General features: G+C 36.0%; 1 protein-coding gene across 3 annotated transcripts in view; it reads left to right on the top strand.

The window, feature by feature from the left end:
• Positions 1 to 13,462, top strand: part of fry (microtubule binding protein furry) — a 41,914-nt gene extending 28,452 nt beyond the window's left edge. For all 3 annotated transcript variants that reach the window (XM_019061957.2, XM_019061959.2, XM_019061960.2), the window contains 12 exons: positions 108 to 2,370; positions 2,953 to 3,327; positions 3,793 to 3,867; positions 4,998 to 5,171; positions 5,949 to 6,086; positions 6,752 to 6,900; positions 7,624 to 7,816; positions 8,270 to 8,530; positions 9,381 to 9,566; positions 9,901 to 10,109; positions 10,580 to 10,686; positions 11,446 to 13,462. In XM_019061957.2, the coding sequence (XP_018917502.2) occupies positions 108 to 2,370; positions 2,953 to 3,327; positions 3,793 to 3,867; positions 4,998 to 5,171; positions 5,949 to 6,086; positions 6,752 to 6,900; positions 7,624 to 7,816; positions 8,270 to 8,530; positions 9,381 to 9,566; positions 9,901 to 10,109; positions 10,580 to 10,686; positions 11,446 to 11,576 (4,261 nt within the window). In that variant the 3' untranslated portion in view covers positions 11,577 to 13,462. The remainder of the gene's footprint in view (positions 1 to 107; positions 2,371 to 2,952; positions 3,328 to 3,792; positions 3,868 to 4,997; positions 5,172 to 5,948; positions 6,087 to 6,751; positions 6,901 to 7,623; positions 7,817 to 8,269; positions 8,531 to 9,380; positions 9,567 to 9,900; positions 10,110 to 10,579; positions 10,687 to 11,445) is intronic.
• The last annotated feature ends 830 nt before the right edge of the window (positions 13,463 to 14,292 follow it).

Consider the following 14,292-nt stretch of genomic DNA (forward strand, 5'->3'; position numbering starts at 1 on the left):
TCAATAAATCACTGGTTTTCTCAAAATAGAAAAACATCAGTGAGAGATTTTACTTTTAAGTATTTTTAATTCCTTTGATTTATTTTCTCACCTTTTTTTCCCCACAGAACTGTCAAATCTGAATCTGCTATCCGAGATTTTGCATCCGGCAAGTTTGTGCCCCCTCGCGGTGCCGATAAAATTCGAACGGCAAGTGGTCCAGCGGTGCTTTCAGAGGACAACATTACAACCTCAAACGAGCCAATTTCAACTCAACCAACTGCGTCTGCAGACACTGAATCCAGTTCCAAGCCAAACGAGAAGAAATATGACATTCCACAACCACATCCACTGCCTATGCCCGAATACGGAGGTTATTTCGCCCCTTTGACGGAATATCTTCCGACAAATATCCAGCCCAACAGTGGTTTCCATCGGTGCAATGTTGCCGTGATGCTCCTTACAGATGTGGTAGTCGACTGCTTAGATTTGGACTGGTCGATTCACATTCCTCTGATGCTGCACATCTTATTTCTGGGTCTTGATCATGCACGAGTTTTAGTCCACGAGCACTGCAAACAGCTACTTCTGAATTTACTTCTTGTTCTAGCGGACCATTCAGATCATTTGTCCGTCGCTCAAATTTTGCTGAATCGTAAAACAGCACAATTGGGTCTTGGACTGCCAGCACCAACTGTTGATGTCTTGCAAGCCAATTTCACAGAGCCAGATTCAGGATTCAGTAAAACTTACGGAACTCCAGCATCATCCAGTCTAGCTGTAATTTCATCCTCTAACAATGATCTCAGCAGTTCGTTTTCAAAACTTACGACAGTGGCAATAACAAACACTGAACCGTCGGAATGTAGCAAAATAGATCCTGACACCCCTATTCAGGACATCACAAAATCACTAATCGATTTTCTTGCAGCTAGAAAATACCAAGCGCTGTGGAGTTATGAGGATATAACCGCCAAAATGTGGACCTGCCGCAGTGTTGAACAGCTTGAAACATTTTTACAGTACATATTACGAGTCTTTCGTGAATCCATGCCCCATGCCCTGATCTCCGAAAGATGGGCCCAGACCGCGCTTCAGCTAGGTCTATCTTGTTCCTCCAGGCATTATGCTGGGCGATCCTTACAGATATTTCGGGCATTACAAGTTCCTATTACTTCTCGAATGCTGTCTGATATTTTATCCAGACTTGTCGAAACTGTAGCAGAACAGGGCGAGGACATGCAGGGCTATGTGACGGAGCTTTTACTAACTCTTGAAGCAGCAGTCGACTCTTTGGAATCTGATTTTCGGCCACTAGATTTCATGAAGGAAATTTTCAAATCAACTCCAAATTTGAATAACAAAGAAGTGGTTCTAAGTGGCAAGAAGCCGCAAGGTATTGAAGTTACACAAAACTGTGGAGCCATTAGAGTGTGTCCCATGCCTCCACATAATCCCCTCGTAACCGGACACATGCGTAGTACAAGTTATTCTGTTTCCTATTGTATGCGGAGGGGCACCGGATCTCCTTCTAGCGTCGACACAAAAGATTTACAATCCAGAGAAATTGAGTGTCGCAGGGGTCTTGCAGCCAATAAGTACACGACAAATTTATGCCGGTCACGATCTGCCCAGAGTTTAAAGCTGCTTGGAGATTCAGCCACTCAGGATGATAAAATGACTATTTTAGCTCAGCTGTTTTGGCTCTCTTTGTCGCTGCTCGAATCTGATTATGAGCACGAATTTCTCCTTGCCCTAAGACTTCTCTCAAGGGTTCTTCACCGCTTACCTCTTGATCGTCCGGATGCAAGGGATAAAGTTGACAAGCTTCAGGCGCAGTTGAAATGGACTTCGTTCCCGGGAGTTCATGCCTTACTTCTCAAGGGTTGCACAAATCCTAACACATATGAGCCTGTTGTAACTCTATTATCTCAGTTCACCCCTCTACTAGACTTGCATGTTGTTGATCCAACACAGAGCATTGCATTTCCTATGAACGTTATCTCATTGCTGCCATATATGCTCCTCCATTACGAAGATGCAAATGAATTGTGTGTTTTAAGTGCTGAAAATATTGCACAAGTGAGCACTGAAAAGAGTAAAAAACTAGAAAATCTTGCCACTGTCATGACTTTGTACAGCAGGAGAACTTTCAGCAAGGAGAGTTTTCAGTGGACCAAATGTGTTGTCAAGTATTTATACGATACATATGCGCATCTTAGTTTCAACATGCTCGCTTTTCTAGTTGAGGTTCTTGAAAAAGGTCCAGCAGCAATCCAATCACACATTCTGAGTATCATTCATTGTATGCTTCACTATGTTGATTTGGCCTCCGCAGCCGCCCAACCTTTCAATGCTGATTTCCTTCGAGTCATCTCAAAGTACATTGAAGTGAGTATTAGAACTACCATCTGAAGCAATTACTTTTTTTAGGCTAATATTAATACTTGGTGAATTTGGTTTCCCGTCATAGCCATAGGGAATTTCATGCTGTTTAAATGGTGGTTAGGAGTAGAAAACTAAGTAAAGTCCTATTTTGAAAATTTGTCCCACATCTGTGATATCCTTAAATTTCATACAGCATTATGCAGTTTCCTGAGTAAAAATGATGGTAGTGACTGCATGTTATGGACATCTCAGTGCATGAAAACAGCGTAACCATTTCATTCTTTTAATTAAATTTTTTAGCATCATATTGTTATCAAGTAACTTTTCAATTCTGGCAAACTTTTGGAGTATTTTCATCTCCATCTCTTATCTACAATGTGATCGTAACCCTTAAATTTATGTGATGGATTTACAAATGGAATATGTCAGCAATATTTCCTCTTTAAATTCAGCAGCGGTAGCTATCTCAAATGAGTTGTTCTCTTAAACATCCTTGTACTCTGCCCTTAAAACAATTAATTTTATTATGTGTCAAAATTTTCTCATTGTAAGGTATTCTAATTTCTGATTCGTCCACATTTTCAGGGACCACACTACAAAGAGGCCTTGAAGATATTGAAACTAGTAGTAACCAGGTGCTCGACGCTGGTAGCACCCCCAATATCATCTCACCATCAATATCATTGGGAAACCCATGCTTCTGCCCCTCATCCATCATTCACTGATATGGACGTCTTCACCAAAAAAGAGTTACCAGGGCGGACAATGGAGTTCACCTTTGACCTATCTCAGACCCCTGTGATTGGGCGCCGTGCCTTTTCAACCAGTCAAGATGCTGCTTTTAAGAAGACTGAGAATACAGCAATAAGCAATTCTGTTACCTCTCCTTGTAGATCTTCATCTTTATCCCCCGCTGATAATTTGTCCATATCAGGCTGGAAAAGGCCTTGGATGTGTCAGGTAACTGCATTCATTTCTGCTGGACTTAAACTAGTTTTATGATCAATGCAGACGTGAAAATAGGCAACATTTGTAATGAAATTAATGTTTTTAAACAGACTAGGTATCATTAAGTAGAGCCCTAATAGATGAAAAAAATATGAAATTGAATAGTAATTTAGGTAAAAAAAGTGTTCTCAAATTTTTAAGTTGAATAACATAATTTTATTAAAGTAAACTGTAACTTTCCTTGTTATGTCATGTGAAAAAACTATGGACACTATGGATGCAATCTGACGCTTTACACAAGGAACAATTAAGCGGAATAATGAAAAAATAATTGATATTTGCATTCAGTTGTGAATGTCTGTCGCATCAAGTATCAGTTGATTAGCAAGTTTTTTATTTATTAGCCTATCCATTTTACTCACCATCAATCTTCATTTCTCTTCATGTTTAAAGTCTTTGTTACTCATATGATTCCAGAGTCGTGTCAGAGAGTGTTTAGTGAACCTGCTGACAACCTGTGGTCAGCGAGTTGGATTACCAAAGAGCCCGTCTGTAAGTAAAAGAAAAATATTTTCCTCCTCTCCATTTATTTTCTTCAAATTCTTTTCTTCAGCCACATCATCAGTGCTCGAAACTCACATTTGAGTTTTAGGAGCCATGTGGCGCATCAAGCCCGATTTTTAGGCGCCATTGAAGATTTTTAGAGGCCAAATTGACTTTTTGCCTATAAATTATGGCGCATTTAGTGAAAAGTCAGACTTAAGATGTATTCGTAACAGAACTAGTAAGTAGCTGTATAACTTGGAGAAGACAAAAGCACTGAGAATGAAATCGGGAAGAATAAAAAAAAGCTTTCACTTGTAGTGCTGACAAATCTGAGTTTTCTCAGTTCAAATAGATTTGTTTTTCTTTCTTTGTGTGACTTCCTATGAAAATCCAGATTTTTAGGGGGCAATTTTTAGGGGCCGCGTTGGCGCAGAGCCTTCATTTTTTAGGCGCATTTGGCGCATTGGCGCCTGTGAGTTTCGAATACTGCACATCATTCATGTCTCAATAACTTAGTTGGTTTTTTTTCTGAGCATCAACTTACTGAATTGGAACGTTATAAGATATCAAGTAGACGTAGGTATGATGCAATGTTAATCTTTACTTTGTCGTAAATTAGATCATCATTAATGCTGACTATTTTCATAGGCTTTTTAATTGAGCAGTTTGATTTAGTTACCGCAACCAAATGCCTTTTTTTTTCATAAAAAAGTAAATGAATCAATTTAAATTGTGCAACTTCTCTCATTGATTCCAACTTTGTAGTCAATAGGTCAGTCGCTTGGCAAATTGTATTTCATATCTTGACATTTTTGGTTGTTTTTGCATAAAATTTTGTCTTTCCATCAACCCCTAACTTTCTCTTTCGATTACTAAAAAATTATATACAGCAGCAAAATGTTAGGACATTATATACAGTGGAAGTTGTGGTCAAAGATGTTGATCAATTGAAGACATCTAGTAATTTAATTTGTTCTGTCGTGTATGTAGAAAATAATGTTCGAAAGGTTTTGTCTTTTAAAACTATTCTATCAATTTTTGCCTGCAAAGAAGCTTTCATCCATTTTCCATCATTTTTCTCTTCAAATGGTCGTTTCTAAAATGTTTTAATTTGTACAAATCGTTTTCTTTTACAGGTGATATTCAGTCAAACCTCTGATATAATTGAACGGCAATCAAGCGTTGCTAGTAGCACTGAAGAAGTCTCCGGTCCAGATTTATCAGGAGGTTCCCGTCATCCAGATAACACCGATCATTTTGGCGTCTTCAAGGACTTTGACTTCCTTGAGTATGAGAGTGAAAGTGTTGAGGTAAAGCTTATACTTTTTTCCTACCCTTTTTTCAGTCTGTAATGTGAGTTTATCAAGTTTTACACATTTCTAAGACTGTCTTTTAGATTGAAGTCAGCTGTTGCTCTTTTTTTAGTTGTAAAAAGTAGAAGGAAGTGAGAGAGTTGTTTGTCAGGTCACTATATATTAAATTTGTTCTCAATTCTAAATGGTTTTTCAAGTTTGAGTTTAGCCATGATCCAACAGAAATTAATAAAGCAACATTTTCAAACTGTGTCTCTGTTTTTTCAACTGGACGTATTTCTATTAAATGGAACTAAGCGCCATAGGAAGAAGAGGGTAGAGGGGGGCTTCAATTGGCGGCGGAACCGGGCGTCGGGCTCATTCTGTCCTATACTTGCAGTGCTTTTCCATGGCGCTTAGTTCCGTTTGACAGAACGCTCTAGCCGGCATTCTAAATTCCTCAAAAGGAACTCAAATTGGCGCTTAGTTTCGTTTGACAGAAATACGTCCAACTGTTTGTTTGCTAATGTAACTGTGCTGATATTTAAATTGAATTCCCCTAAATGGAAATACTTTTTTTTTGTAAGTACGCCATAAATGGAAACACTGAATCTCAAGAAATTTTTGAACACAAAAATTATCGATTAAAATTTTCTGTTGTGAGAGATGGAAAAAAAAAACGTGTGATTCCTCTGTTTGAAGATTATGAATACTTTATTAGATAAATATTTTGAATGTCACTTCTTCCTAATTAATTATTCTGTTTTTCACACTGTATATTTTGTTTTTTCACAGGGAGAAAGCACTGACAACTTTAACTGGGGCGTTCGGCGTCGTCCTCTCAGTGGGGGAGAAGGAGCGATGGAATCAGATATGAAGGGTTTTACTGAAGAGAGCGTAAGCGAGAACACGCCGCTCTTAACTATCAGAAAGGTAATCTAGAATAAGTTGATTGCTACAAGTTCTCACATTTTAGTTCAAAGTTTCGTTGAATATCAAGCAACTTCACTATGTGTTAAATCTCTTTTCATCTCCTGATTGATTGCTTCCTATTTTCTTTTTCTTTTTTTTACATGGAAGTATTTTATTTTCCTTTATACTACCCAACAAAGGTGTCTTTGAAAACAGATCGAAAGAATTTAATTCCTACACATTAATTTTTTGTAAAATCGAAGCAATGAATCCGCAAAGAAGTCAATTTTCAACTGAAACATTCGATTTTGAGTGCAAAATTTTGACTCGTCAATTTCACTTAGCAACTTCAAATACTTAAAATTTCATTTTTTTTTTTTATTCAGTAAAAATTTAACAAGCCTAAGAGGATGAGGTCAGTTTTTTAAAGACCTGTTGAATACTTCCAATGAATTTTTTTTCTTTTTTTTTTGAGAAGCTTGAGGTTAAACTTCCTTCTTCCTGTATAGATAGATCTAATTAATAGTTTTGTTTGTTTAAATACTATTCCTTTTTCTGTTGTCTTTAATATGATAATCTTTTGGGTTATAAGTGTTATTTTACTCATTAAGTTTAAAAGTTTAAGTTAAGAGTTATTTTTTTTAAATGCAACCTCATTTAACCTTCAATAATTTGAATTCTTGCAGCAAGTCGGACTAGCTCCAGAAGAATCGTCAGATGATGATGTTGGCTCTGAGTCACCCCTTGATGAAATTCACACTGTAGCAGAGTTCTCACAAACTCCCGCTCCACCATCATCACTGAGTTTATCTCACAGAAGAGACTCAGCTACCTCGTAAGTGACTGCTTGTTTTCGTTCGGTCATACCGACAACTAATTTGTACTGACCAGTAATTGGTTCATACTCATGATTCAATTATCTCTGTTAAAGTGAGACATTTGCATCGTTAATGGATCGTTGCAACGCACTTGTGAACAATAAGAACCCAAACAGCACCCATGACTCAATTAAATACTAAGGTCTATGTAATTTTTTTCTAATTTTCTTTTTTTATATTAAATGATGGACTTCGCGTCCATCTTTGCTCAATATATAGTTTTTTTGTTTTTTTTTTTCTGTAAGGGGAGGGTCCCTCATAAATTTAAGTACCTATGAGAGTAAGGTATCATCCATCATGATTTTGCACCAATCTGAATTTAAATTAGTCCAACGATAATATTGTAATATTCAGGTTGTGGTGAGATTGAGTGAGGTATTAAGAATTAGTTGAATTATTGTCTTTAATTCTTCCTCCGAATAATTTTTGCTTTTCTCAGCCTTATGTATTATTATGTTGCGAAGACCACCTATGACAAGGCCATTGATTTGCTACTTATTTTACAGATAATCCTATTTCTCTTAGAGAAGTCTGATTAGCCTGAATAAAGCATTGTATGTTGAGTCCAGCAATCAAAAAATAAAGAATTGGCAAACCATAATTATACCCTCCTAATTTTGAGGCACTGTAAACAGATTCTGAAGAACGTTGTTATCAAAATTGTAATTTTATCCCAACAGAGGATCCAGTGGAGGGGATCTTGGTGATATAACGCCTTGTAATGCTTCTCCAAACATCTCAGCTTTATTGTCTTTCCGCCCAATCACTCGAAATGATGCCGAAGAAATTTGGCGGCACCACATCCACGCCCTAATCAATAGAGCTCCATCTTCATCACTCCAACTCTTTCATCTTCTTTACAAATTAGTCAAGGTGAGTCAGTAGAATATTTTAGAAATGATGAAAAAAATTTATAGAAACTGATCTCAGGATAGAAAAAACATCCTTCAAAAAAACTAAAGCGACTTTAGGATGTCTGCCGGATAACTGAAGCGCCAGAAAGCTGAGCGCCAGGTAATCAAACACTGAGAACCAAGTGCTTTGCGCATAACCAAGTGCCAAAGAACTAAGGAGCTACTATCATTCTCAAACTTTAAATATGAAGATCAAATTTTATAATTTTTTCCTATGTTTCAAAATGAGACTTGCTATCTCTCATTTTTTGCATTTTTGATCTCGTCTTTTAAATTAACTATAAATACTTAAAACGTTGAAATCATTTTGTTTCCTTTCTCCCAGTTTGTTATTCTATGGAATCATTCCAATTTTAAAAATTTGCATCTTCCTATTCATATGTCAAGCATCTTTCTGTTGTCTCTTTTTCAGGAAGTTATCAGTAAGTGTGTGAGCACATCTCGCGAAGCCGTTCATTTGTTAGCTGATTGTAGCGAGGTCGAAGGTTGTAATCACTTGCTTGGCCAACTATCATCTTTGACTGATAATCTGGCCGCTCACACAGAGCCGCCACTTGTATGGTTCAACCCTGACTCCATCAGTAACCATATAACTGAGTCATTAAAGTTTGGGATGCTTGAGTTGCGGGAACACCTGGACACATTATTAGACCGAAAAGATTACTCAGCAGAGGTCAGTATCCAGTAATTTCTCCTATTTCTGATTTTTCACAGTCCCTGCTGAGCTGATTTTAGTGATTTTTTTCAATTTGTCTACCGCTGATGACCGACGTTTGGTGCTTGTGCTGCAATTTTGCTGTTACATGCTCATGAGTTTCTGTAAACTCTGTCCCGGTGCAAGAGACCTAGCCATGGGTGCTGAACAAAAATGGACTTCATACAGTGCAGAAAGGCACAGATGCATAGAAATGCTGGACCTGTGGCGCTGGCAGAAAATGTAATGTCCGCTCTACAAAAATGTCAGGCACATATGCCTGAAATGGCGCTGCAAGAGCCTGGAATGTTGGTCCCATGTTTGTTAACGCAATAAGGTGTTTGCTCTGAGTGGAAATGGTCATAATAACTGGTCCAACACTTTACCAATTGAGACGTATACATTACAGATACCTTCTAGAAGTCATCATGGTGACCGCCGGCAATAATAGTTTACAGCTTTTTCTCATACTCTTTTTTCAGGTGTTCGTGTTATTGTCACAGAGATATTAACAGGTACAAAAACGTATTGGCAGATACTATGTTGAGCTGTAATAGTTTTGCACAATGGAGCCCATTTGCAGACTGGAAACATAGCCATTCTCTTTGGAAGAAATCAAAAAATGTGACGAATCCTTAAATTTCATTTTCTCACATGATTATATACCAAAAATATGCTGTGGAGTCTTGAATGAGGCTTAAAAATGGTCGGGCTTTTAGCACACTATTTTTTTTTATTTGGGTAGTTTTTCTTTTAAGTTTTTTCTGTATATTTCAACTGTTGGATACAACTATTATTTCATTGCTATGTCTCTGATTCTCTGTTGCAGTGCATTGACACGCTGAAGTCCATAATGAAACTGCAGCATTTGAATGATGACAGCACCATCTCAAACTATGAGTCAGTGTTAGATTTGGGTCGAGCCCTCTACAAGCTCCATTTCCAGTTGCTGCTCCTTTTGGAATCAACAAACAAAATGTTCAGTCTTCTCTTATCAGCAATACATGACAGCCAGGTTTGACTTTTCGGTTAATATTTTTAAAGGACACCATGCACTGAGGTTAGAATTTCTAGACGCCTCTGAAGTGAGTGGTCTGAAAAAATACCTCCTAAAAGATCTCTTCATTATTTGTCACCTCAATAGAACTTGCTAGTTTGTATGCTCCATACATAGGTTGCGTTGAGGAACGTTTTTCATGAAAAATAATAATAATAAGCTTGGTGGTAAATTTTATTTCAACTAATGCAGTTTTTACTTCTCTCCTGATTTTGAAATTAATTTATAGAAGTCAAGTGAAAAAGCTAGTAGTGCACGTTTAATCACAGAACTATTTATATATTTCTTACAGCTCCAAGATATATCGGTAGACGTCATATCCATAAAAGTTGCATTGGGGAAAGCCCAAGATGAAGCAATGGATTTAAGTGATCAAGGTACCCCAACTCCAACTCCGTCACCCTCTCCTCTGCCTGTTAGCGATCATCCGGAAGGTACCTTGCTAGAATTCATCCAAGAGTCCAAGTGGAATGCTGCCCTTTATTTTGTTCGGCAGAATAAGTAAGTTTTCTACTTTTCGGGTTTTCAAGTCTATGATTTTTATGTAAAAGCAAGCAGAAAAAATTTTAACAGAAATTCATATAAATTTAATTTGGTTTTGTTCCGTCAAGGTTAGTTTTTCTCAAAATGGTTTTTGATGTTCAGCAAGAAATGAGCTCTTTTTGCTGTGCAGTTTATTTTGTCTGTTTTATTTTTTTTCCAAAGTCTGGCCTGAAAAATGCCAGAAACGGCCTCACACTTTATGGTCTAATTTCAGAAAGTGTTTTCAACTGAATTCAGCACTTGTCCCTAACAAACAATCAGGGCAAAAATTCGTATTGCTTTAAGGTACCCAATCCTCGTTCAAATTTTTGTTATGGAACACAAATTCAAAAAGATGTTCCTCATAATAATGTACCTTTATATTTTTACATTCAATCTTATTGTATTTTTTGTCAAGGACTTATAGCTCATATTCATCAATTTTTCAGGGGTTCGTGGTCTTTCGTCAGCGACTTGATTTGCTCAGGAATAGATGATGATGATGTAGTCTATACCTTGAATGTTTACTGTTACTACCTCATTCAAAAAAGGCCAGGTATGGTAATTTTCCATTAGAATTTGTCTTGGATCCACTATGCTTTAGAAAAATAATGGGCATAGAATATTCCAAAGAGACAAAACGTTTCACAATTTTTTTTAAATGAAATAAGTAATAGTTTAGTTGTAAGCTAGATTTAAGCCCAAAAAAGAGATTCTATCCTCTAACTGGTGGCAAGTGAATTCCTCATAAGAGGAGGCAGGGTTTCTTCAGGTCTGGGAAAGCGGGGGAAAAAATTGTGGTGCGGGCTCCTAGGTGCACACGCCTGTATGGTAAATCCGGCTTTGGGCGTTTGATAGTTGAAAGCTGCAAGAAAAATTAGTCACAAACATTTTGAAGAATTTAATTGGATTTTCATCAAAATGAATGTGAAGAATTATTTATATGTGTACATAAACTATGCATAACAACTCGCTCGATTTTTTTTTTTTTAAAAAGAATTTAAAGGAAAAATTATTTTTCTTTACCATGAAGCTTTACTGCGTCCATTAACACCTTAATTTTATTTACCTGCTAGAAGGAAATTCTCTACCTCAAGAGAGCGAGTTTTAACTTTTAACTGATACGCACAATAAGTGGCTGCATGCAGTTGCAAGTATGTTGATTTTTAGTATCTGGTAGGGACCTTTGCTGCAAATGGGAGCGTCTAGCTCTTACCACCAACTGGGGAAAAAATTGTACGGATGTTGAAGTATAGTTTTGGTAACTACTATGTGACTGATATATTCTTACTTGGTTTTTTCTCCTCTGTTTCAGATGTTTTTGTCATGACCGAACAAGATCTGAGCTCTGTTTTAAACTCCTTAATGGAAGGATTATGCAAAGTTTTAGCTGCTGTAAATAAAGTGGAAACGTTTGTGAAACAACAGCGGCAAACTGTATGCTGAGTTACACCAAAGTTTATCAGTAAAGTCTAGTCAGATGTGGATATTCATATATTTTTTTAATCTATTCTATTTTTAATTTCTTCTTATGTTCAATACTGTCTTTCCAAGCATCCTGTATATTTTGATGCAGATTATCTCTTTAAAATAGTTTTTTATGTTGGAAGTCTTTATCAAGTCAACTGTTTTCACAGGTACATATTGAGTATTTTGAATTACCCAGTATGTTTTCATGATTATCAGATCTTGTGTCGTTCAATCCTGCTTTCAATAGAAAATTACTATTGATTAGACTAGCAGCATTTTAAAAGTTTAAAACCCTCCTTAATTACCTTTATGTGTTTGTACTCTTAAGTAATTTCCTAAACAAGTACATAAAATCTTTACTGCAAGGGGAAAGTATCAAGGTCTAGTCTATACCTTAAGGAGTACCATTGGACGTTTGTACCTTTGTCATTCTTGAACCTTGACTTTATCGAAGTTGATTTGAAGGCAAATCTAGGCATTATTTTCAATATTTTTTTTCACGTCTGTTTTTTTCCCTGCGCGGATGTTTGCCTCCAGAAGATTTTATCAAATTTAGGAATCTAGGCATTTTAATTAAGGACAAAATTATGAGTAATAATTTAATAGTAATAGAGTATTAAGTTCCCACTGTTGACTGTATTTATCAGTAAAATTATGCATTCCTGCCATACTTTTGCTTGATAGTATGCATTGGTGACAAATTCACCACATCCTGTGGATTATATTTTTTTTAAAATAGTCCAAGTCAACAAATCAAACCAAGTTTAATGAAAAAAAGAAAAAAAGTATTTGTCTGAAACAAAATAATTTCATATTCGTTGACTGATTTTTTAAAAGTCTCGTCTGGATCATTATTTTATCGTAAAACAATTTTTGTACTTTTTTTGTCGCTATTGGTATTTTATTAATAAATATTATTTTTCAGGCCTCAGCCTGTATATTGTACTCCACGGAAAGCTCAAAAAAATATTTTCTATTTTACCTCTTGCCTTATCAGGTACAAATGCTGTACCTAGCTCACATTTAGAGTGAAACGTATCTTTTTGCGAGGCCTGTATCTTCAGACTTTTTGTTTAACTAAAGTACAGTATGTAACTCAATAGTAAGTAACCTTTTTTTTTTACTATTTTAAAGTTTTACAAGGATTGAAGAGACAGAAAAACCTGGAAGAAATGTTTACCTACAATGTTAGGGTAATTATAGTTGATTTCATGTAAAAGATATGTACGTAGTTTCTCCTCCTGATTGATTTTCCGTATTGTTTAAGCTTAATATTGTCGGAATAATTTTTTTTAAAAGTTTGAACTGAAGAAAAACCAAGAATTTTCCGGTAATATTTTGAAATAAAAAGAACAAATTGCCCCTTTTTTTGTCCCTCAGTGTTCGATAATCAATCTAGATAATTAAGTTTGAGCCGTAATGGACATGGCTTAATTTCTTAATTTTACAAGTTTCTTTATATTTGGTAGAAAGAGAGATTCATCTTAACTCCTCTCTGAAAAAGTTGTAACACCTAGGTTCAATCTTTAAAATTTCAGTAAAAGAAGAAGTCGAATCAAGTGGGAAGTATTCTCCATTACTCTTCAGGAATACTTTATCTGTCTTTTGAAAACCCAATTGATAGCTGCTTTAAGTTCTTTTACCCTTGACCGGTCTTTTCAAGAGATTGATGGTGAGGAAATCTCATCGAGTCCTTGTTCTATGGAAGACTGAGAACGTGCACAATCATTTTATTTGTCTGTACTTAGTCAGCACCTAATTAATCAATTTGTATAATTAGCTACTTTGTGATCATATTATTATGAAGAGAAACAATTTTTGTATATCCTAGTATAATATAATTGATACATTTTCTTATAAAATTTTGTTTTATCTTGAGTCAATCTTTCCAAAATAATCACGTTAGTGTTAGCTGAAATTATCAGAATATGAAAGCAGTGACAAATCATTGACCTATAATCTGCAGATCCATCCTAAGAGGAAGCAACAATGTCAGCTGAGTTGGAGAATAGGGTCAAGGCAGGAAAAAAAATTCCCTAAATCCTCGAAGAGTGAGAAGAATTGTTTTGTACCTTAATGAAAAAAAATTTCATTTAGTGAAAGTTTCTCCAACTTTTGGGGCATTTCCCATTTTCTGATGAATATTGATAAATCCTCCATAGGATAAGCCAGGGGATTAATCGCATTTTGATAAATTACGATAACTCCGGGAATTTAAAACAAAAGTGGGAGGAGAGGTTGTAAGCAGAGAGAAAATTTTCAAAGGAATGTTTTTTTGAGTCTCCTTTTACCACCAGTTAATATGCCTCAAACCGAGCCCTTTTAGAATGATGATAAGTAACGGATTTTTTTTTAAAAATCCAAACATAAAATAAGTTATTGTCACATCAATTTGAAGCATTTAGGTACACTTTAAGTCAAACAAAAAAGTCTTCAGAAAATCATATGCAGACTTTTTTGTGAAAATATGCTGGATTAATCATCTGTTTTATCATCTTTCCGTCAGTCAATTAAGGAGCACTTAGTGATAAGACAGAAAATGAGGAAGTGAATCATCATGTGTGTGACTGACAGTTTCTTTCGTGATAATTTTTAGAAGTTGATAACAAAATTTCAATAGTACACTCGAATATTATTTGCTTCGCTCCTAAATTTTGTAAAGTTCATTCTTTACATTATTTCCACTTTTCAT

The sequence above is a fragment of the Bemisia tabaci genome, chromosome 3, assembly GCF_918797505.1.
Source record: "Bemisia tabaci chromosome 3, PGI_BMITA_v3".
Classification (NCBI taxonomy): domain Eukaryota; kingdom Metazoa; phylum Arthropoda; class Insecta; order Hemiptera; family Aleyrodidae; genus Bemisia; species Bemisia tabaci.